The sequence below is a fragment of the Lates calcarifer genome, linkage group LG18 (assembly GCF_001640805.2).
Source record: "Lates calcarifer isolate ASB-BC8 linkage group LG18, TLL_Latcal_v3, whole genome shotgun sequence".
NCBI lineage: Eukaryota > Metazoa > Chordata > Actinopteri > Centropomidae > Lates > Lates calcarifer.
Window position 1 is genome coordinate 17,573,289 of NC_066850.1, and position 21,971 is coordinate 17,595,259.

The window sequence follows — 21,971 nt, forward strand, 5'->3', positions numbered from 1 at the left end:
TCTCCTCCAGTCTTCAATTAATTATATAAAACAAAGAAAGCAGCAAATCCTCACATCTGAGAAGCTACAAGAATAACTGACATTTGTATTTGATAATTATCTAATTATTAAAATCACTGATGATGATTATTGTCTGTTTATTTATAATCAGTTCCATTATCTAATTACAATCTTTCCAGCAAATATTGCAATTGCAAAATAAATTGTGATCAGTTTGTAGAAATGAAACCACAAGCCTGTGTTTATGGACTACACAGGTTGAGGCCAAAGAAATAATAAAATAATGCAGTCCCGTGTTGCTGAGGTCGCCTGGTTTTAAACTAGTCAGCTTCAGAAATGTTGACATGTGGAACCTTGGCATGTTCCATTAAACTGGTAGTATATAGATAAAATCAAATATTTGTTTAAAAGTAATCAAACTGGTATGTGTGCTGTACGTTGTGCTGTTAGATAATCTTACACCATATCTTACCATACTTAATTTCCCTGGGGGAGTCGTCCCAAGGGATCAATAAAGTCTAGTCTAAGTCTCTAATCTGCACTTTTGCTACATGGAGCTCTGTGCTTTAATGCCTTATGATGTTGTGTTCTCTGTCAACTGCTTCTTTTCTCTTAACTGGACTGTACTGGCAGGACAGTAAAAGAATAGTTTTTCAGAGACACTTTAGAAAGACAAACTGAAATAGTTAAAGTGATGGGGGCAAAAATAGGATTTTGAAAAGTGGAATTTCAGCCTTACTCAACATTTCTCACTTAGCTACAGCTGAGTAAACCAGACAGCTATCATTATATCCTTCGGTGGCTGACTAACTTCACTTCAAATCTAGATTTGTAATGTAAGAATGATTCATTGTTCAGCTTTAATCAGTGCTCATAATGGACTGTAATGTGTCCTGTGTTTGTTGTAATTTGGACAGTAAAGATCTAGTGGACATTCTCCCCATTCACCAACACTCTCCTCTTGTAACTGTAGCATTTCCATCATCCTTCTCCACATTCCCAGACTCGAAATTCTCCTTTTCCATGCAGTCACTTCAATAATCCAGTAATTCTGTCTTACAGACAAAACCAAAACCAAAAACCAAACCTCTGGAGAATCACACCCCTGAAATACGAGGCGACATCATGTTCACCCCCACCCAGAGGTGTGAAGCCACATTTAAGTTTGATGCAAGGGGTTAACACGTGTAGGTTTTGATTCATAGTTTCATTTCTTTCACGCACTTTGTGATACAAGTGATGGAGCGTAGGCTTGTCGCCATCATAGTTAACAGCACAGCTGCTTACAAATGAAGTTTAAGTTTGGCTTTCGGGTGCGTTTTCATAAATTTGCGTCAGGGAAAGCTCAACTTTCTTCGCCCATCAAGCAGCTCGCAATGTGAACAGCGACTGGGTGGAGTCCGTTGATTGCTGGTATCTCCCAGGTGTTCCTGCAGCTGCTCCTCATCCTGCGCTGTGAAAAGCCAACCCATTAACACATGGAACAAGGTTACCATAGAAACAATATAGAGCGTTTCCACAGCACCACGCTCTCCTCCTGCCCTGGGTGTCTTGTGAGGCTCGTGTCACCATCATAGGCACTAACTATAAAAATGTATTCCAATTACACAGAGGTCTTTTGTAGCAGTGATGGAGAGCAGCTGTAAATGTCAGCACAGGCTGCTGGCTGCAGCTTCAACACACTCACTGCTGATTTATCTGCACCATTTGCTCTGAAGATAATCCTTATCACTATGACAAGGCACTTAGTGCAATCAAGATCATGTTATGGTATGCCTCCATCTGGAAGTGTAGAGCCATCAGAGGTTCCTAAGATGAGCACAGTTAGCGATGCTCGATTCCAGAACTAGCAAACCAGCAGACTGGCTGTTAAAGTTTCATGTCATGGTGATCTATCTACTATTAAAATGACTGCTCCAGCCGTGCTTAACCCCTTATAAGTACCTGGATGAGTTGCTGACTAATTTGATAAATAAAATTATTAGATATGTGTTATTAAAATGTCAGGATAACATGAAGCATGAAGAGGTGGTTGGTTTTCTTTCACAAAAATACAAAAATCCATTCCTTTTTTTAAAAAACCAGAACAGACAAAAGTATCAGGCCGTTTTATCATATACATCACGGCTGTGGCTCAGGAGGTGGAACAGGTCGCCCACTAATCAAAAGGTCAGCGGTTCGATCCCCAGCTCCTCTAGTCCATGTGCCAAAGAATTCTCAGGAAAGATAATGAACCATAAATTGCCCCTGATGTATCATCGCTGTGTGAATGTGTGTGTGGATGGGTGAATGTGACCTGTAGTGGTCAATAAGACTAGAGAGGTATATAAGTGCAGCACATTCACCATTTTACAACAGCAAATATTACAGATGGAAACCAGTCTTTAATAGAATCAGAACATTAGATTTTGTTGTAAATCATCTGTTTATTGAAGGACCTGCCAGTGTATTGATTTATAGGATGTTCCAGTCCTGTGCACAGTATTCTGCTGGTGGGATGACCTTCTGTTCACATTTGGTCTGTGTTCACCAGCTGGTCTCTAACTGTGTCTGTCTGCTGTTTGGTGGTGGGCAGGTAGTGCACAGCAGCTTTTTATTGCCTACTGCTGCTGGAAACCACAATAAACTAAAAGAGGCTAGAACAATGTAGAGCTGAGGGGAACCACAGAGGTGGTCAACACTTTCTCTATTACACATAGTAATTTAATCTGTTGTTAATGTAAATAGCATTGTAGCATCTTTAAATGGAGACACTCTTAATTGTAAAACGTTACTGTCAGCATCTCAGTATCTCCATATTACAAACTGCCATTCATTTCTGCAAAATACCCAGTGTTAATAGAGGGGTTGTACAACACTTCCAGAGCAGACCAGCTTACATTATGATCAGCCAAACATTCCAAATAGCAACACAACGACAATACCATAACATCCTGTACCAATAAAATCAAGAACGATTGCTAGAAACATTTTAAACAGTTTAAAACTGTCATTTATGGGGGAAAACCAATGACCAAATGTGTGTGTGAGTATGTGCCCTGAGCAGTGACTCTCCTGGCTGGCCAGACCATTTGCTGCATGTTATTATCTTTCCCTGCATTTCCTGTTTATCTCCACTGTCGCTGTCAAATAAAGACAGAAAAAAAAAAAAATACAGTTGAATACAGTTCATGTTTTCTATAAACAGTAAGTGGAATTTGATTGCCCTCTCCTCTCCTCTCCAGGTTATATCCCCGTCATGCCAGTGCCGTGAACAATCTGGGCACTCTGACACGCAGCCCAGAGGAGGCTGAGCGCTACTACAGGAAAGCACTGGACATCAACCCCCAGCATAACCGAGCTCTCTTCAACCTGGGAAACCTCCTCAAGTAAGACACTCTCACTCTCACACGCACAACAAAAACCTGACAATCACACTGTGACAGACAGACAACAAAGAAACTGAAGGAGCTCAACACAGCTGGAGACTGTCATTATGTTGTTTTTGCAACTTTGAACAGTCGTAGTAGGAAGGAGACTGTTGTAATGTTCCAACAGCAACTTCTTAATTATTACTAAAAATAACTTTTTCCCTTCAGCTTTCACAACAACAGAGTAAAAACATTTTAATCGTTCAGTGTCATTAATTCATTCATCTCTCCTTTACCTCTATATATACCTCTATATATGAAACTGAGGGGTGTTTATAGCAAAGCAAGATTAGCAGTGATTTTCAGTGTAGTGGTCACTACAGTGGACAGATATTAAAAAGCTGTTTAATTTTGTTTTGATGATAGAATTGCACATCAGCCAGCACAATGGACGCTAGAGTGTTGTTCCGTACATTTCCAACCGTTGGCCAGTCAATGTAAGTCTAACACAAATTTCTCAAAACCAAGATGGCCGACGGATGGCGAGACATGTGCTGAGCAGCTCAGGAAAATCCTGCCAATCCTCTAAGAAGGAGACTCCTGCACGCAAAAAAAAAAAATGGTAACATCAAGTAACATCTAAGGAGTAATACCACTTTAAAGTATTTTATAGTATTGATTTTATATTAGGAGTTAATTACAATTAATCATCTGTCCACTAGATTTTTGTGTTTTAAAAATTGTTTGTGTTCAAAAAAATTAAAAACACACAAGAAACCCTGACTGAGGATTTCATAATTCATGCATGAAAGGGTTAAGCTAATTTGCAGGAAGCTCTGTTTCATGACAGTGGTCTGAATAGTAACCTATGCTGTGGAAGCTGATCCCTGGAAGCCAGCCTGATCCTGGTCAGGCTGGTTTTCAGGTGAAGCTCAGCAACAGTGTTATAATCTGCTAGCCAGACTGAAACGCAGTTGAAAGAATATACCCAGTATTACAATCAGAGCATTTGTTTTTAAATGGACTGCAGTTCAAATATGGCTAATGAACGACAGCCTGTGTCTGTAGTCTCATGTGAAACTCTGTCAGTATTTGGTCTCTCCTTAAATGCCACATAAATGAAATTAAGATAACAGACACCCAGAAGTCTCTCTGTTAAATACAGAAGGAACATGCAGAAAGCTCTTGTTACTAGAAAATGCAAATTCATTAAAATAAATAAACGTGGGACCCAAAATGACATGATTACTTAGTTCATAGTTTGCTCTCCAACATGCTGCCAAAAGTCTGATGTTTTGTTAATTGCAGCAGTTTGCATGTTCTCTTTATGCCTGCATGCGTTTCCTCTGGTTTATCCTATAATTTGAACCTGGCCAGACTGACATCCAGGGTCAGGTCCTGGTTATAAGGACCTAAGCAGATCAAAGTGGAAAACCTGTAAATATCAGTGTCTCCCCAGAAATATGAATCCTGGGTTTGGAAATGAACCTGCTGCCAAGTATATTTCTGCTGTGGATTCTTTTCAGGTGTGTGATTAAACTGGAGATCCTCACCCACATAGTTTTCAGTCAACAAAACATTATTAAACTTTAATGCTCATGATTCATTGTGCTGCCGATGCAGAGCCTCAGAGTCACAGCGCGTCAGTGTGAACACAGGCTGAATTGAGAGATATGTTGAAACATAGCCTCAGCACTTAGACAGAAATGAACGGTCATCTGAAGATGCAGTGGCATTAGTCATACTGGAGTCAGACTGTAGGGCTTGAAAAATGACTCACCACATTCACTAAATGAAAGTCGTCAATTATCCAGAGTCCTGACACCAACACTGTACTCTGCCAGGCTCTCTGTAGAGTTGTGGAGGCTGTTTTTGTTTGTTTGTTTTGTGGTCAGACAGCGTGGACTGCCCTGAGCTCTGCTGCTTCTAATAGAAAATTACATAATAATTGAAGCTGAAATGAAGTCCATTATTATGGATGGCATTATGTTATCACTGGAGCTGTATCCACCAAGTCCATGACAGCTCAGTGTGTGTCTATATGTCTGTCTTTGTGCTGTTGTGAACAAGAATAAGTGATGAATTATGAATTGCATGACAGTGAAATGAAGTGTGTAATCTGTGGCTGTTATTGAAAGTGTGATAATAATGCTGCTACTGATGATGAAGATGAGAGTATGATAATTTTGCTGCCTCTAATCATGATGATAATAGTAAGCGTATAATAGTCTCACTCCAACAGAGGATGGTTTTGTTGATAATGATAAATGTTGCTGTCATGGCTGAGGTAGCACTGGTAAAATCATTTGTTGTCAGGTCTAGTGGACTTTATTACCACTGAGCCTGATTGTTGTACCAGCTACTAACAGGCCACAACATACCTGACTGAGAAAAGTTTGTGTTCCTCCATTTAGACACAGACAGTAACTAAACCAAAATGCTTCAGGGCTGATGGTTATTATTCACTGTCCATCACAAAAAGTTGCTCTTTGCATTCACTTTCAGTGTAACGCTCTCATGTCTCCATGTGTCTGCTCCTCTCCTGTGTCTGAGCTCAGACCAACACTTATTACATAAGACTCAGCCTCGTCAACTTTGGTAACCAATCATAGATAAAAAGCAACAAACTCTGACCGTGACACTGCTGATTATAGTGGTGGTGTGGTGATGGGGGAATAATGGTGATGGTAGCGATGATGGTGTTAATGATGATTGTGATGATGATGCTGATAGTGATGATGGTGAGCATATGGTAATACTGTTGATGTTGATGTTGATGACGATGACGATGATGATGATGATGATGGTGATGGTGGTGATGACAGTGATGATTATGATGATGATGACAGTGATGATGATGATGATGATGATGATGACAGTGATGATGATGATGATGATGATGATGATGATGATGATGATGATGATGATGATGATGATGATGATGACAGTGATGATGATGATGATGGTGGTGGTGATGACAGTGATGATTATGATGACGATGACAGTGATGATGATGATGGTGGTGGTGATGACAGTGATGATTATGATGACGATGACAGTGATGATGATGATGATGATTATGATGACGATGACAGTGATGATGATGATGGTGGTGGTGATGACAGTGATGATTATGATGACGATGACAGTGATGATGATGATGACAGTGATGATGATGATGATGATGATGATGATGACAGTGATGATGATGATGATGATGATGATGACAGTGATGGTGATGGTGATGGTGGTGATGACAGTGATGATTATGATGACGATGACAGTGATGATGATGATGACAGTGATGATGATGGTGATTCTGTGTTGCAGGTCTCAGGGGAAGGAGAAAGAGGCTGAGGCTCTGCTGAAGGACTCCATACGCTTTGGTCCACATTTTGCTGATGCTTACTCCAGTCTGGCATCACTCTATGCTGAACAGGTGAAACATTAAAATGCCACTCGCACACACATATTTGACTTAATGTGCTTGGGGGAGTGTTATAACTCATCACTGCTTCATAACTGCTGATTAAATTAGCTTTAGCTGATCGTTGATCTCTGTGCAGGCAGGTATAAAACACCTGTTCAGTCCTACACACTGTAGTTTCCTGTAACTTTCATCTGTTTCATTCTGTTTCATTCATGTTTCATCTGCATTCTCCCACAGAAACGCTTTCCTGAAGCCAATGAAGTGTATCTGAAAGGCATAGAGAACTGTCCAGACAGCTCCGACCTGCATAACAACTATGGAGTGTTTCTGGTGGATACAGGTGAGTTGAATCCAGCGGCTATCTGGCCCCTGTAATGATGGGTAAATACAGGCTCCAATTAACACTGTAGTCTTCTACTGCATAGACATACATGGGTTTACATTAAGTAAAGCATTCAGACACTGCCTATATATCAAACTGACTGACAGAGGCTGTTTTTAAAAGCCAACTTTGCAGCCAGGGTCATGTGGAAATGATATTGCTTGTTTGTACATTTACATTCTGTGGCCACTTCGTTAGGTACACCTGCACTGTCTAACACTACCCAATAAGACCATAAAGTTTACTTTTAAGATGCCACTAAGGATTTTTTACACTGTCATAAAAATGTGTTATGGACAAAGCAAAAAGACACAGGGCACTGTTTTGAGTTTTTATTTACACAATGAATATGAATATGAATATGAATAAGGCAAAGCAGCATTATTAAATCTGGGCCGTGAAGATGTCAACATGAACTCAGAATACAGTGCACCGCACTACAACAAAACTGAGTGACTTAACTTACCGACCATACCGACAGTTTGCATCTAACTCAAAATGACTTCTGCAACATATAAACAAAGTAAACTAAATGGATGTGCACTTCATCTAGAAATCATCTGTAAGGGTCGCAGGGGGGGCTGGAGCCTATCTCAGCTGTCATTGGGCAAGATCCTGTACAGATCACTAGTCCATGATAATTCAAGTTCTCAAAATAAATGAGAAATCTAGCAAAACTAAATTACATTTAGCTATAATTACATTATGGATGACTGAAAGTATTCAGAGCCTTTCACTCTTTGCATATTTTGTTGTGTTGTAGATTTAATTTTAAATAAACAGTAAATGGAGGGACGTGAAGATGTCAGTTCACAGTCATGCATAAAAAAATAATATATTACATATATAAATGTTATAAAAAATTAAACATCACAAATTATATTGTTATATTATATGATGAGTTGATAGTGATCTGTTTTTCTTTTCTGGTGTGGCAGCAATACACTTCTGTAGATTTTTAAAAATGTATTTTCACATTATAAGTTATTGAGTGTAGATTGATGGACAGTCAGTTTACAATTAAATCTGCAACACAACAAACACACACCCAAGAGACAGAGGGGAAGGGAAAAAAACAGGAAAAGCAATGGGACAGAGGGAGCACTCAAATCCACGGCCGAGACCACGACAACATCAACCCAAAAGCCCTCAAGCATACTCAACCCACATAAGAGAGTAAGTGAAAACACTCAGCTTACACTCTGCAAACACGAAGCACTCCTGCATACTAATGTTTCCACACTAACCAACGTCCACTGAAGGGGTGGTGAAATCTAAATACATATATACAGTGTTACATCAGGGTCAGTCCTCCACCTCTGCGACAATTTATGGTTTGTGATTAGAGTAGTAGTATAATACTGCATCACTTTACCTGAACTAATTCTAATGGAACCCAGAGCCTCATTATCAGAAGGTATTACATTTAGGAAAATGTGCTCACATAAATTGAATAGATGTTTCTTCCACTCTCCTTCCATCTGTCTCATTTGTTTTCCCTGTTCTGTCCATTCCTCGTTCCTTCTTACTTCCTGCCTCATTTCTCCTCCACTTTTTTTCACTCCATTATTTTTTTTATTCCCTCCATCCTCCTTCTTTCTTTGCGCCCTCTTTTCCACCACCCCCCCCTCGTCCAGGAGAGGGGGAGCTGGCAGCCGCTCACTACCAGCAAGCAGTTCGACTCAAACCAGCACACTATGTAGCCATGGTGAACCTGGGCCGCCTGCTCCGATCATCCAATGAGAATAGAGAAGCAGAGTCTTGGTACAAGCGGTGAGTAAAGGAGTGTATTTTAGCAGTGGCGTGTTTAAGAAGAAGTTTTGCATTTTAAACACAAAGGGTTGGATCCAGGACAAATAACGAAGCATCAGTCCATTGTTCTTCTGCTCATCATGTATAGCTCATACTTTTCATTTTTCCACCTGCTGTGTTTGTTTTGATTTTCAGCTGCCGACTCTTCATTTTCCCCTTTAATTGATATTGGCAGATTATTGACATCTACCTGCTGGTAACAAAGCAAAAGTGTGAATTCCCCAAAATGCTGGAGTGGTGTAAAAATTTTAACATCCTCTTGTCTGTCTGAACATCTCTTCCTCCCATTCTATCGAGGATGCACCAACCAGTGGTGATGGTGGTGAACATGAGCTGAACCTACAGCTGTTATCAGCCAAATTAGTTTGGCTCAACAGGTCTGGTAGGTCAGAGGTCAAGAGGTCCACTGGGATTATTTTTTTTCAGTAAGCAGAGCAGGTGAATGGAAGCAACAGGGTTTATGGGAAATGTAGTATTCAGTGTTATGTTGTCTGTTATGAATATTCATTCTACAGGCATGTTACTTAATCATATAGTGTAGGTGACAGTCTGTATGCAGACAGAGGGTGAGCTGGTATCCACTGAGCCTGCAAATCACCTCCCTGGAATGTCAGCCTCGTGACCTCTGACCTTTGCCAGCAGGGCGCTGCAGGTGACGAGGAAGGTGGACATCCTGACACCGCTCGGAGCGCTGTACTACAACACGGGCCGCTACGAGGAGGCCCTGCAGGTGTACAGAGAGGCCGCCGCCCTGCAACCAGACAGCACCGACATCTGGCTGGCTCTGGTGAGCACAGTCTCACACACACACACACACACACACACACACACACACACACATACACTCTCTGAATCATGGAATGCCAGTGTGTCTGGGTGCGTGTGTGTTCTGTCTGACCTCAAACACTTTGCAAAATCTTGAATAAACTATTTCTTTCGCTACATACACACACACACACATACACATGCGCACACACACACACACACACACTCTCTCATACGCTGTATTTCTTTTCTTTCCCAGGCCCAGGTTTTAGCCATGGCCGGTCGTACCAAAGAGGCAGAGAAAATGACCTTGGACATCATAGCCAGAGAAGGCAGCTGTATTGAATGTTACCGCCTCCTGTCTGCCATCTACAGCAAGCGTGGAAACTTTACAGAGGTGTGTGTGTGTGTGTGTCACAGGTGTGTATCTGTCTCATGGCTTTCTTGTCTGTTGCTAAGACAGAACATAACACGCAGACCGTGTCCCTAACTCGCAGTCAGGAGTGTTAACTCTCAGCGGGAGGCGGTTACCATGGAAACTAATCACCTCAACTTCACATCATACCAGCGTCCACTTGCTGGCGAGCAGCTGCCACTCATCCTCCCACTCTGTTCCATCATCCTCATCAACACTTTAGCTTGTCTGTCTCTCACTGTCTCAGTGACCCAGTTTCACACTCAACATGAATTCAGTGTGCTGTGTTTGTTTACAGTACAGTGCAGTAAAATGCAAACATACACAGTAGAATCATATGGATTGGAGTGTGGTGTTGATGGATATTATTTCTGTTGAGCTGTTGTATCTGCAGCCTGTGGCCTTTATTCCAAGAGCAGACATAAAACATTAGTATTTGGTCAGTCAGTCAGTCTGTGTCCCATGATTCCGGGGACAAGCAGCTCAGGCTGGAGAGCAGAGGAGATGAAACAGCGATCGAGCGCTCTGCCTCTGCAGACGATCCCATGAGTCTAAATTCGCATTCACATTCACAAATTGCCTTTTAATTCCTCGCTTCTCTCTCTCCTCTCTCTGTGTCTGTCAGTGTGGCAGTGATAGAGCTGACACTGCTGTTTCTTAAGAAGACAGGAATAAATTACTCCCTTCATCTCCATCCTCCTTCTCTTTCTGTCTCACTTGTTCTGCTCTGTTATATCAGTTCAGACTTCCTCTCCCCTGCATCCTCAGCTTCTTCTCGCCCTCCCTTCTTCATCCCTCTGTCCTTCATGGTTCAAAGTAGCAGGTGGTGAAGGGGTCTCTCTGCAGAGCCGCCCGTGATTTCTGCTCTAAACCAGCAGTGACTCTTGATAGTCGAGCCAGGAAGTACACTCAAACAGCAGGATGCCTAACTCTGAGAGAAGGAGGTTTTTTGTGCGTGTATGTTCGTCTGTCTGACTGTGTGTGTGTGTGTGTGTGTGTCTGTGCCAGGCCCTGGATGCTCTGGACAGGGCCCTGCAGCAGAATCCCAGTGATCTGACAGTGAGAGCAGAGCTGTATTTCTCCAAAGGAAACCAGCTCAGAGAGATGAACCAGCTGGACCGGGCCTTTGAGGTACTGCTCTCTCTTCCTCTCTCTTACTTTTCTTCTCTCCCCAACAGACTTTTCCACCCACTTTCTCTCCTCTCCCTGCTGTAAGCGAGTATAGGTTTTCTATTGTCTGTGGCCTGGTTGATGTATTCTGTAAAGAGACCACGGCAAACATGGCCTGAAGCAAATTACATGAGCTGCTCATGTCAGAGCGTGGCAAATGATTACAGTGTTAAAACTGATCTAACTTATAGACAGGGTCATTACAGTCTGAGACAAATGGTCAAACAGAGTAGGCTGAATGGCTCTGCTGTCTGAGGGAGATACATATTATAATATTGATTTAAAAAATCCAGACTCAGACAAGGAAGAGGGAGTTTCTAAGATGAACTCAAGGTGAATATTTGAGGGGGTGAGATGATGAGAGAGGTGCTGGAGAAGGCAGGCAACAGGCTGTTAAAGACTAAGGTGAAGTGGAGATGGCTGGATGATAGCAGGCAGGTGTGGAGTGTGAGCAGGGAGTCAAAAGCTGGCACCAGGAAATAACTGCGAGCGCAAACTGGAAGCCTGGGAGAACATAAGCGGCCTGCTGAGTGAATTGTTTCAATGTGTTCATCAGTGGAAGGAGAGTGGGGGGGGGGTACTGGAACTGAAGCAGGTGAGTAGATTGAGAGCAGGTGTGGAGAAGAGCCAGGTGCCAGGTAATGAAGCCACGCCCACATCACATACACAGACACACACACAGGAGGAAGAGACAGAGGAGGACACAAGGAAAACTAAGAGACAGTTTTCACTATTTAGAAATAAAGCTGCTCGTTTGAAACCTGTGAAAGAGGTAAATGTGTGTGTGATACACACCTCTGTATTGCACACGTCCTTTTAACCAAATGCTACCTTTCATAGACATTTGTCAGCTCTGACAGCAAACATGACACATATCCCAGTGAGAAACGGCAGGTAGTGACAGCGACACTGCTAAACAAGGCTAAGTGTTAGAATTAAAAAACTAACATTCCTGCTGTTTGTGGCTGTGCAAGTTAGGAGCACTGACACATGAATTCATAACATCAGCATGGATGAAAAAAAAAACTTTGTAAATGTAATAGAAAATACAAATTGACTGAAAAGAATGAAAAGATAAAAAAAATGTGCTGGGACAGGTCTAGCCTCATAACAGCACTATAACAAAACCGACTCATTACTGCGATTACCGTCAGGCACAGCAGCTTCTGCCTGCTTTCACTTCGCAAGTTACCATTCAAACAGATCTGCTGGCACACTCTGAATGAGTTTTCTGAGAACCCATGGCAGATTTAATCTATGAGGGAAGTTTCTGGAAGGCACTTCTCCTGCATAGGAAGCCTTGATTGACTTCCTGAGAAAAAGACTGGAGAGGAGAGAGAGCAAACAAAGCAAAGAGAAACAACGCCGAGCACTTTGTGGGGAAACACTGACGGAGTGGAAACAGGAAGAGCCGAGGAGGCCATCTCAGGTCGCTGCAGCTTTAAAGAGAGTAGTGTTTGTGATAGAGATAATGGTGTGATGTTGTGTTATTTCTCTGGTATTATCGCCGTCTCGGAAGGAGGAAAACAAACACAAGGCGAGCAGCCTGAGAAAGTGTTTGAAGTGCAGTTTTAAACTGGTTTATTTTAGGACTTTTATGTCTTGTTTTTTGTCTCAAGTGTGTTGGAGCAGAAAGTCTGGCTGCTGATTCTAACATCCACAGCTCTGCCCTAATCCCTGCAGATAAGAAACATAAATAAACAAGCTTCAAATGTTTTTAATACTGCAAACTGTTTGCTTTGCTATTTATTTATCATATTTTGGCCTTAAAAGTTTAATTTCAACAGTCGTGGTTGATTTGGAGGTGTGATGAAGAGACCAGAACTCCACAGCAGAGTGAAATCACAGAAAGTAAACCGTTTCCATAGGGTCATAACAGCTGAACTCAACCTTTTGTGTTTAAAACCTCAGGATGATCTCCAGTCCCAGAATGCTGCAGGGCTGCAGGAGACTTCTGCAGCAGCAAAAACAATGGTTATCCTCACCTAACATAACCAGTAAATAATAAGTCTAACCCTCATGGTCTTCAGTATGTAGCAAGGAGATACAGAACCTATCCCCCCCCTTTCCTTGAATGTTAGTGGTGCACAACAGTAAAACCAAGATATACTTGTAGCTGAAAACCAAGTCCTAACCCCACCCTCCTGACCCTCTAACACTAAAGGAGGAATATATTTTGGCAGGGCCAGACCTCACCACTTAAATAAACTCTTTGCAGAGACAGAGGTGAGTAGCTGCAGCTGTGAGTGAATAAATTCAGCAGTGTGTGTCCCAGAGAACATTGAAAACAAAGGTTGAACATAAAGTTTAATGATGCACAGTGTACTCCTCGGTGTCTTAATAGCTCTTTAGAACACTGCTTTGTTTGTGTACATCTCTGCTCTGCTGGGTTTTTTTCAGCATAGATATATTAGAATTCACTTTGACTTAGTGACCAGCAAAAAAAAAAACAAAAAAAAAAAACACACACACTCAAACACATCTCAAATGATGCTGCAAAATATCTTAGGGACTTGAGTTATGTTAAGAAAATGTTATGTTAAAAATGTTATGTTAAGAAAAACACAGAATTTGTTCCATTACTGTGGGCCCTGCACTTTTATAAACTTCCAACAGTCAGTTTACACAGTGATAACATGACTCAGTGCATCACTGCTTTGATTAATTTATCAAAAGCAGACCTACCCATAATACTTTTATTAAGCAGAACACAGAGCTCTGTCATGGTGGACAATGTAACTCTCAAACACAGAATTAACTCAACAGGGCCTTTTATTTCAAGATTGATCTGTGCCTGCAGTGGACACACAGTGTACAGTCAAGGTCTCTGAATTCAAATCAACACATATTGCTCTTAAACGTGGACACAACTGAAGCAGAATTTAATGTTTAACCTACAAAATAATGCTTTTTAAGATGTGCACTTGTTCATCTTCTCTGAGACTTTGTGAGTGTTTCAAAACTGTGATCACCTTTATTTTCCAGCCTTGATCTTTGAACAGCCAGAAATCTACACCACTTTCAAATACACAGAGATTGTTTTGAATCAGGCCTAAATGTGCAAGAGAAGATTAAAAAACACACATACAATCACACAGATGTATAAATTCAAGTTAGGCAGCACTACATCTGTCCGCGGTGTTGCAAAAAGAAATAACATCAGTGTACTACTCACTGTGGAGTGCTATTGTCCAGACTAAAGTAAAAGTGTCCTTGAATCATGTAGCAGCTCATTGCTTCATCATTTTGCCATTGTTCCCTGAATCAGTAAGCTAAATCAGTGAAGTCCAGTTCACTGGGCAGTGATTTAGTACGACTCTGCTGAGGAGCCCTCTGTAGTTGTAGCTGAATCCAGTTACATTATATCCAGATCTGCTGTAAGGCTGATTGTAATCACATATGGCAGTGTCTGTCTTCAGACTCCTATTCAGAGTCTTTGTGTTTTTTTTTTTTTTTTCTCTCCCACCAGAGCTACAAGCTGGCTGTCGAACTCAAACCTGACCAGTCCCAGGCCTGGATGAACATGGGAGGGATTCAGCACATTAAGGTAGCAAACCTGCTTAGCTCCCCAAGACTTTTTGCTAAAAATGTTAAAGGGAAAAAATGGTATTAAATTATCATTGAACATTTTGCACATTTCACTCCTGACAAACATTACAGCAGACAAACATGCCAGATTATAAATATTATACTGGCTGGATCTCTGGCATAAGTCAGAGGCTTCCAGACGTTTTACAGTTATAGAAAAGTAGGTTTTTGTTGCATGAAAGTGTAAAACAAAAGACAGACAAGAGAAAAAACACAAAAACTCTAGGATAAACAACAAACCAGCAAGAGAGGTATAACACTGTCAGAGACATAATAATCAGAATCAGGAGGAGAAAAACTTAGAGGATCCAGGAAGGGAAACAGCTTGTACATGTAATAAAGCAGAAGTAATACGTACAAAGGCATTAATGCATAATGCAGATTCCATATAGAGATGTAAAGTAGCATTAATAATAATAGCAATAATAATAGTTCTAAAGTAGTAGCAATAAGACAGAGTATTTGTCATTAACATGTTGAAACTGAAGCCTATCTGATAAATAGGACTTAGTGCAGTTTCTTTAATGCCAATTAAATGCTCCAGTGTCTGTAACAGGATATGATGATCAATAGTATCCAATGCAGCAGTGAGATCTAACAAGACGTGTGTGTGCAGGGAGATTATGCAGCAGCCAGGATGTACTATCAGCGAGCCCTGCTTCTGAGCCCTGGTTCCAAACTTCTGAAGGAAAACCTGGCTAAGCTGGACCGGCTAGAGAGGAGACTGACAGGGGGCGCGTAAGCCACCACGTTCCCACAGACGCTGCATCATCCTGGGCAAGGATCAGGGGGGGGCAGGGCCCTGCCTAGCCCTCTGGAGCCCAGACACCAGCCACCAGGCTGCTGGATAAAAACAGACCTGGTTACTAAGACAACCTGCTTGTGACAGAGCGAAGGAGGACGGTAAACTTGTCAGGACTGCAGGGTGTTTGTGTGCTGGAGCCAAGGAGAGTGGTTGAGCTACAATCCAGAAGCTTTTCCTGGGATAAACAGAAAGGAATGGCTGGGACACCGCTGGGAGCTCCATGCATTACCCCGTCTGCATCAGCTTTACTTCAACATGCATATCTGCTTTAGACATTTGGATTTGATTGATTTATTATTTAGGTTCAGAGAAAGTAATTTCCTTTATGGCACTTAATCAGAGATTATAACTGAGTCCTCTGCTCTGCCTATGAGAATTATTCATGTATTTACATTCGTGCTGTGAACGTGTGTGTAAAATGTTATCATGAGAGGAATGAGCACGGGAGTTCATTCTTCACTTTTGGGAATAGTATGTGTAACAAAATATTCTCAGCTCAGAGGTCCACTTACTAGCTTTTCAGAGCCATAAGGTAAAAGGTGCTTTCAATGGAGCTGCCTCAGGTGTCATCATGTGACCTCACAGGGGAGCATCAGTCACATGATAGCAAGTCGTCAGTCAGAACTGCCCGGGAAGGGGTCAGGGTTATCCAGACTCATTTGTCTACTGATTTCTAACAGAAGGACTAAAAGCAACACAGTGTGAAACTCTTTTCACTCTCTCATAGTGTTTTTGTGAATGAAACTTGCCCACAAATGGAGCAGAAAAGGTAGCCTTATGTAGAAATGAAGGGATTCCTGTTAAGCTGATCGAATCTCACCAACATGCACCTCCTCATGAACAAATGGCATGCATGCAGTGGAAATGAGCCATTTAGTGGATCTGACTCTGAACACTTGGACAATTTGTACAAACAAGAAATAGGAAAGAATAAGAGTAAGAAAGTGTTCCTACATGAGGCCTATTGTTTTACAAATCACAAGCTAAGTCTCCTATCTTGGCCTCTCGAGTCAAAGCCAGGTACTACTGAAACGGACATGACGCAGCTTATCTCACTGTGGAACACTTGAAACTTCCACTTACAATTGTAGTGGTGCTTTTTTCCCCTCACAAACAATCTTTGGGCACATTCAGCTGAAAATAGCCACGAGTTTCCTTTTGACCTTCTGGCCAGTAACTCTGTGTATATTAGCTGCAGTTGATTAAAGCTGCTACCAGCTTTAACTGGTAAAGCTATGGTTACAACGCCACCTGACAATGAAAACCTTGAATTTGAAAATGATAGAAGTCATCAGATTTGTGACTCCCAAGTCATGTGACTCAAGCTCACACCTCAACACTCAACCAAGACAGGGGTTACAAATTCCCAATCTGCATGACTACTTCATACATATTGACTGTGAGATATAAGTGAAAGCTCAGAAAACTAAGTAAATGGACCTTTGAGTTTAGGTTTGACACAAGATTAATTCTGATCCCACTCTCTCTTGGAGTACATCAGTGGATATAACAAAAGGCAAAAATCTGTATAGCTCTCAAATTATGACTATGACTAGAAATGATTAACAGCTGCTTTCTCCTTAGACACAAACTATTCCATGTTCATCCAACCACCATTTCCAGAACTAGCTACAGTGTACGACCTGATGTCACAAACCTTCTGCAAGCATAATAAGCTAGTGAGTCTGTGTGAGGAGTTGAAACTTGTGGCTTCATGCGTCCCATAACCTCTGAAGATTGCTATTTGGTTGCTTGTTGTGGTTTTGTTGACAGTGATGTTGACTGTGAATGAATTTTGAAGTGAAATACCATTTGGATGAAAATGAAGTGACTAGTGCAATGACTAAATTGCACCAAGAAAATAAAGTATATGTTTTATTAAATGGTGTTTGGTGTTGTTACTCTCTTCAGATGTCTGTGTGTTTATGCCACAGTGTCTTTTTTTGATACTGCCACTAGGGGTCGTCAAAGTCTTTAAAAGTCCTGATAAATCTTCACATAAATATCATGTAAAAGTCAAATATCATCAGATATGATATGAGCGATACATGATGTTCTGTTCCACTTGGAATGCTTGAAAACACCCCGCTGCGGTTATTTACAACCGCCTCACATCCAACTGAGCAGAAATTGGATCTGTTTCAGTATTGTGAAGGAGCTCTGCTGTTCCACAGTCCCACCCATCAGGCCTTTGGTTAGTGTTTCATAGACACCCAAACAAGGAAATCACTGGAAGGCCATGGCACACACCCAGAACCAAGGGAGCACGCCAGAAATAGGATTTGTCTGGGGAGGAAGCCTCTCAATACACTGTTCTTCACAGCCAGGCGAGGCCGACGTCCTGAGGAAAACAGGAGCAAGAAGAGGTTACTGTGCTTCACAAACAGCCCTGTTCTTAGCTTGACGGCAAAACATTTCACTGTATCAGAATTTGAGAGGGTTTTATATGTCTTAATCTGAGGGTGTAGGTTTCAAGTTAGTGGTTCCTAAAGAAAAAAACACTTTTCATTTCATATTTTAATACACTTATATACTAGCAAATAACATATTATAATGGAATTTGTTTTTTTAGAATACTGCCTATAATTAACAAATTTGCAATTGCTTTTTTTTTTTTACAGAAAAACATGGTGAGGATTTGAAATATTTTTTACCCTGAGTAATGCCTGCAGGCCTTCCTCTGGCATTACTCTGCAGGTACAACCTTCATCAATCAAGGGTCAAGCAGTAATCTCTGTGTAGGCTGGGACAGACTCACTGTGGCTTATAAAGCTTAATTACTGTGAACATACAATAATACTTTAAAGCTGCCTAAATGAACATAAGAATTCTCTTCTTCTCTCCTGGATTTTTGCAGCTGGACAGTAATAAGATTCTGTTCAGAGCGACTAAATCAAACGGAAACCTTAAAAGTGTTGTGGACAAAATCAGGATTTTGAAAAGTGAGGGGAACATGTCCCCCCAGTCCCCAGTGGAAATTGTGCCCTTGCTTAACTCATACAGATACCAAATGCTCAAACAAGGTAAAGTTTCATATAAAAAATGACAAAGAAGCAAATTCTATCTGTCAGTCAATCAATTCTATCCTACCATCTGGTGATCCCTGGAATTTTGTTATCTATATTCAAGGCCTTCTAAGACATATGTCACTGCTGTGAGAAGAAATAGCACATTCATACTCATACAAATGAAAAGCTGATTCCATAAGCAATAAAACACACAGTTACAAGTGCAGTTGCAGCATAACACTGGTAAAAACCAGTAGTTTTGGTGGCTAATGTTCACTCGTCAAGATGTTTTTTACATCAAGATTTACCATTAATTGTCATGTGGTAACTTACAGTATACAGTACAGACTTGCTTTGTTCTGAGAACAGCTGAATATGGGATTTTGTTCATGAAATTCAACTTAAGAAGTTTTTAATCAAATGTAACATTCTAAACAACTCAGAGAAACCAGTATCCCTCGGTTAAAGGACACATCACTCTCCATGTTCAGCCCTCTCTCTGAGGACAGAGCACCAACGAGCCAAGCATTAGCAATCCATTTCCACTCTCATGTCCTTCTCTGCCTCCTCCAGTCAATAGCTCACCACCTCTCTCACTAACCCTCTAACTGAGTGCAAGGCTCCAAAATGCATAACTGCTACATGTCTCTCTGTCTCCCCAGGTCAATGGCACATCACTTCTCCTATTCACCCCCTCTCACTGAGAACAGTGTTTCAAAACCGGAACAGGAACATTTCCAACCACATTCAGACAGATTCACGTAACACCTGTGCTCAAGAAGGCTTCACTCCACCATGCTCGAGTTGAGAACTACCACCCAGTTTTTGTCGTTACCGCTCTTATCTAAGGCTATGGAAAGGACAGTTTTCAAACAGGTCTCAGAATTTCTCTCACTGAATGTCCTCATTTATCCAAATCAGCTGGACTTTTGGACAGTTCGGTTGTCTAGTTAGAGCTAAAGCTGCAGTTCAGTCCTCAGTTCTTATCTTGCTGGACCTATCAACTACTGCTTCCTGCTATCTGTAGTCTCCAATATGGACATCTCTCTGTTTTTGTTTTTATTTAATTATTATTATTTTTTGGCTTTATTATTTTGCCTTTATTTAGATAGGACAGTGGTGAGGAGACAGGAAACAGGGAGGGTAGGAGAATGACACACAGTAAAGGTCCGGTCAGATCGGGAGTCAGTCTAGAGACCAGCTGCTTATGTGGTACACGCCCCAACCATTCGGTTATGGGCCCCCCCATCTTTCTGGGTTTCAGTACTGTCTCAGTGGGCGCTTCTTCAGTGTGTCATGGCAAGGACAAACATCTTTATCCAATCCTCTACCCACACAGGTGCCTCAAGGATCAGTACTTGTCCTGCATGTAATGGCTGTGAGAAGACACTGAGATGACTGCCAGATCACCAGCAGCACCACCAGAACACACAGTAAATCATCCTTGACAAACACTTTGGGCCATGTCAAAACACTGCCTGCAAACACTGACCACCTTCTCACACTGCTATCACCCTTGTTAATTTCAGTTCTCTCTCTTTCTGGCTAGTCCGATTTAAACTTTATATTATGCAAATATGGCTGTGTGAGCGCTTGTCTAGGATTGGTGGAATTCTTTACTGGCCCGTCCCTCTGCTCATCTTCAATGCACCAATCCCGGCGGCCCTGCACGATGACGTCAGCAGTATAAAAACGGAGTGATAGACGCGAGTTACCGGCTCAGTTCGGAGGCTCGGTCTTTAGCAGCCCCCCATGGTTGCCTATTTTGTAGCTCGAGTTTTTGTCAGAACTCTCTGTGTGTGGGTTTAAGAAACTAATGAGGTTTCATATGACAACTGTTTAAGAAAACCATACACTCGTTGATCGTGTACACACACCGTAGTAGGTTTTCCCGTTGTCTAGCCACAGTTAGTTTAGGGCTGCTGCTGAAGTTGTATTTTGGTTTGATTTGGGGATTTTTGTACTTTTTTACATATTTGCTTAGTATCAGCATGCTAGCTGTCGCTGTTAGCATTTAGCTTGAAGAGCTATACTAAATGCCAGTCCATGGTTTCTCAGTGCTGCTGGACCCATATTTAAATATTTAATATTTAATCTACACTGCTGTAAATCCTGCTGTGCATATTTAAGATTTATGTATATTTATTTCCATTCTGCTTGCAGAATTTTTGCACATACATTTGCACTACACTGAAACTGTAAAAACTGAGGCCTATGCAAACGAAATTTCGTTCTGTATACACTTGCTGCATACTGAATGACAATAAAAGTCTAAGTCTTCATTCAGATGTCCACAAGGGTCCACTCCAGTCTCAAAAGCTGAGTCAGACTGTCCACACTGCCAAACACAGAGCGAGAGAGAGAGACAATGAGGAGGCTGGGACTCCATGGAGGATGAAGATCCAGCTCCAACAGTCAGGAGAGGGAGAGAAGAGCCAGGATGGCCCACGATCCTGCACAGAGAGCCTGAGTGAAAAGAGCAGGGAGGTTGTTCCAGAGGTAGAGCATGATAGGAAAAGGCCCTGAAACCTGCTGAGGCATCCTACAAGTCTGATCTGACCAAGCCAGTGAAGGAAAGCTAAAACTGGCGTAATGTGATCACATTTTCTGGATTTAGAAGGCAGACCAGTACAGGACTGAATAGAGGAATGAAGAGACGAAGGCTGCAGAAAGCTGAGGTGAGAACAGGATATGAAGCGGAGTGTGTTAAACTGAACATACTGTCTGCACTGTTACTATCTGCAGAGATGAGCCACGAACAGCCACATTTAATTTAATCAACACAACCCCAGACTCAGAGCTCTGAGCGGATGATGCAGAGATGGTGATGGAGCTGATGCATGATAATGGATTTCATTTTGGTTTCTATTTTGAACGCTGCCCATTAGAGTCAGGGGCACTGGTCTACACAAAAGCCTGTAGAGGTTTTTGGCAAGTTATGTTTTGCGATCTCTGTAATGTTGAATGCAGTGACTCTGGGAGGGACGCTGTTGTTTAAAACATGCTATAAAAGATTTTATTTGAATATGACATCCATATCTTATTGAGCTCTATGAGTAAGTAATCTGAAGGTAATTCAATGCAACAGTGTCAGAGAACATACTGGTGCTGCTAGACTTCACAGTGTCACAGTGGGTGACTCTGATATGGCTTCAGACCTTTTACTCAAAAAATTTGACCTCAGTACTAAAATGTATGAGTGAACCAACATGATGCAAGCAGTATTTAAAATGTTACAGTGTTGCA

At 41.6% G+C, this 21,971-nt stretch overlaps 1 protein-coding gene across 1 annotated transcript in view; it reads left to right on the forward strand.

The window, feature by feature from the left end:
• Nucleotides 1-17,600, forward strand: part of tmtc1 (transmembrane O-mannosyltransferase targeting cadherins 1) — a 116,300-nt gene extending 98,700 nt beyond the window's left edge. The window contains 9 exon segments of the mRNA XM_018697122.2: nucleotides 3,225-3,368; nucleotides 6,681-6,789; nucleotides 7,018-7,120; nucleotides 8,800-8,935; nucleotides 9,617-9,761; nucleotides 9,999-10,136; nucleotides 11,163-11,285; nucleotides 14,794-14,871; nucleotides 15,529-17,600. Of these exon segments, the coding sequence (XP_018552638.1) occupies nucleotides 3,225-3,368; nucleotides 6,681-6,789; nucleotides 7,018-7,120; nucleotides 8,800-8,935; nucleotides 9,617-9,761; nucleotides 9,999-10,136; nucleotides 11,163-11,285; nucleotides 14,794-14,871; nucleotides 15,529-15,654 (1,102 nt within the window). The 3' untranslated portion in view covers nucleotides 15,655-17,600.
• The last annotated feature ends 4,371 nt before the right edge of the window (nucleotides 17,601-21,971 follow it).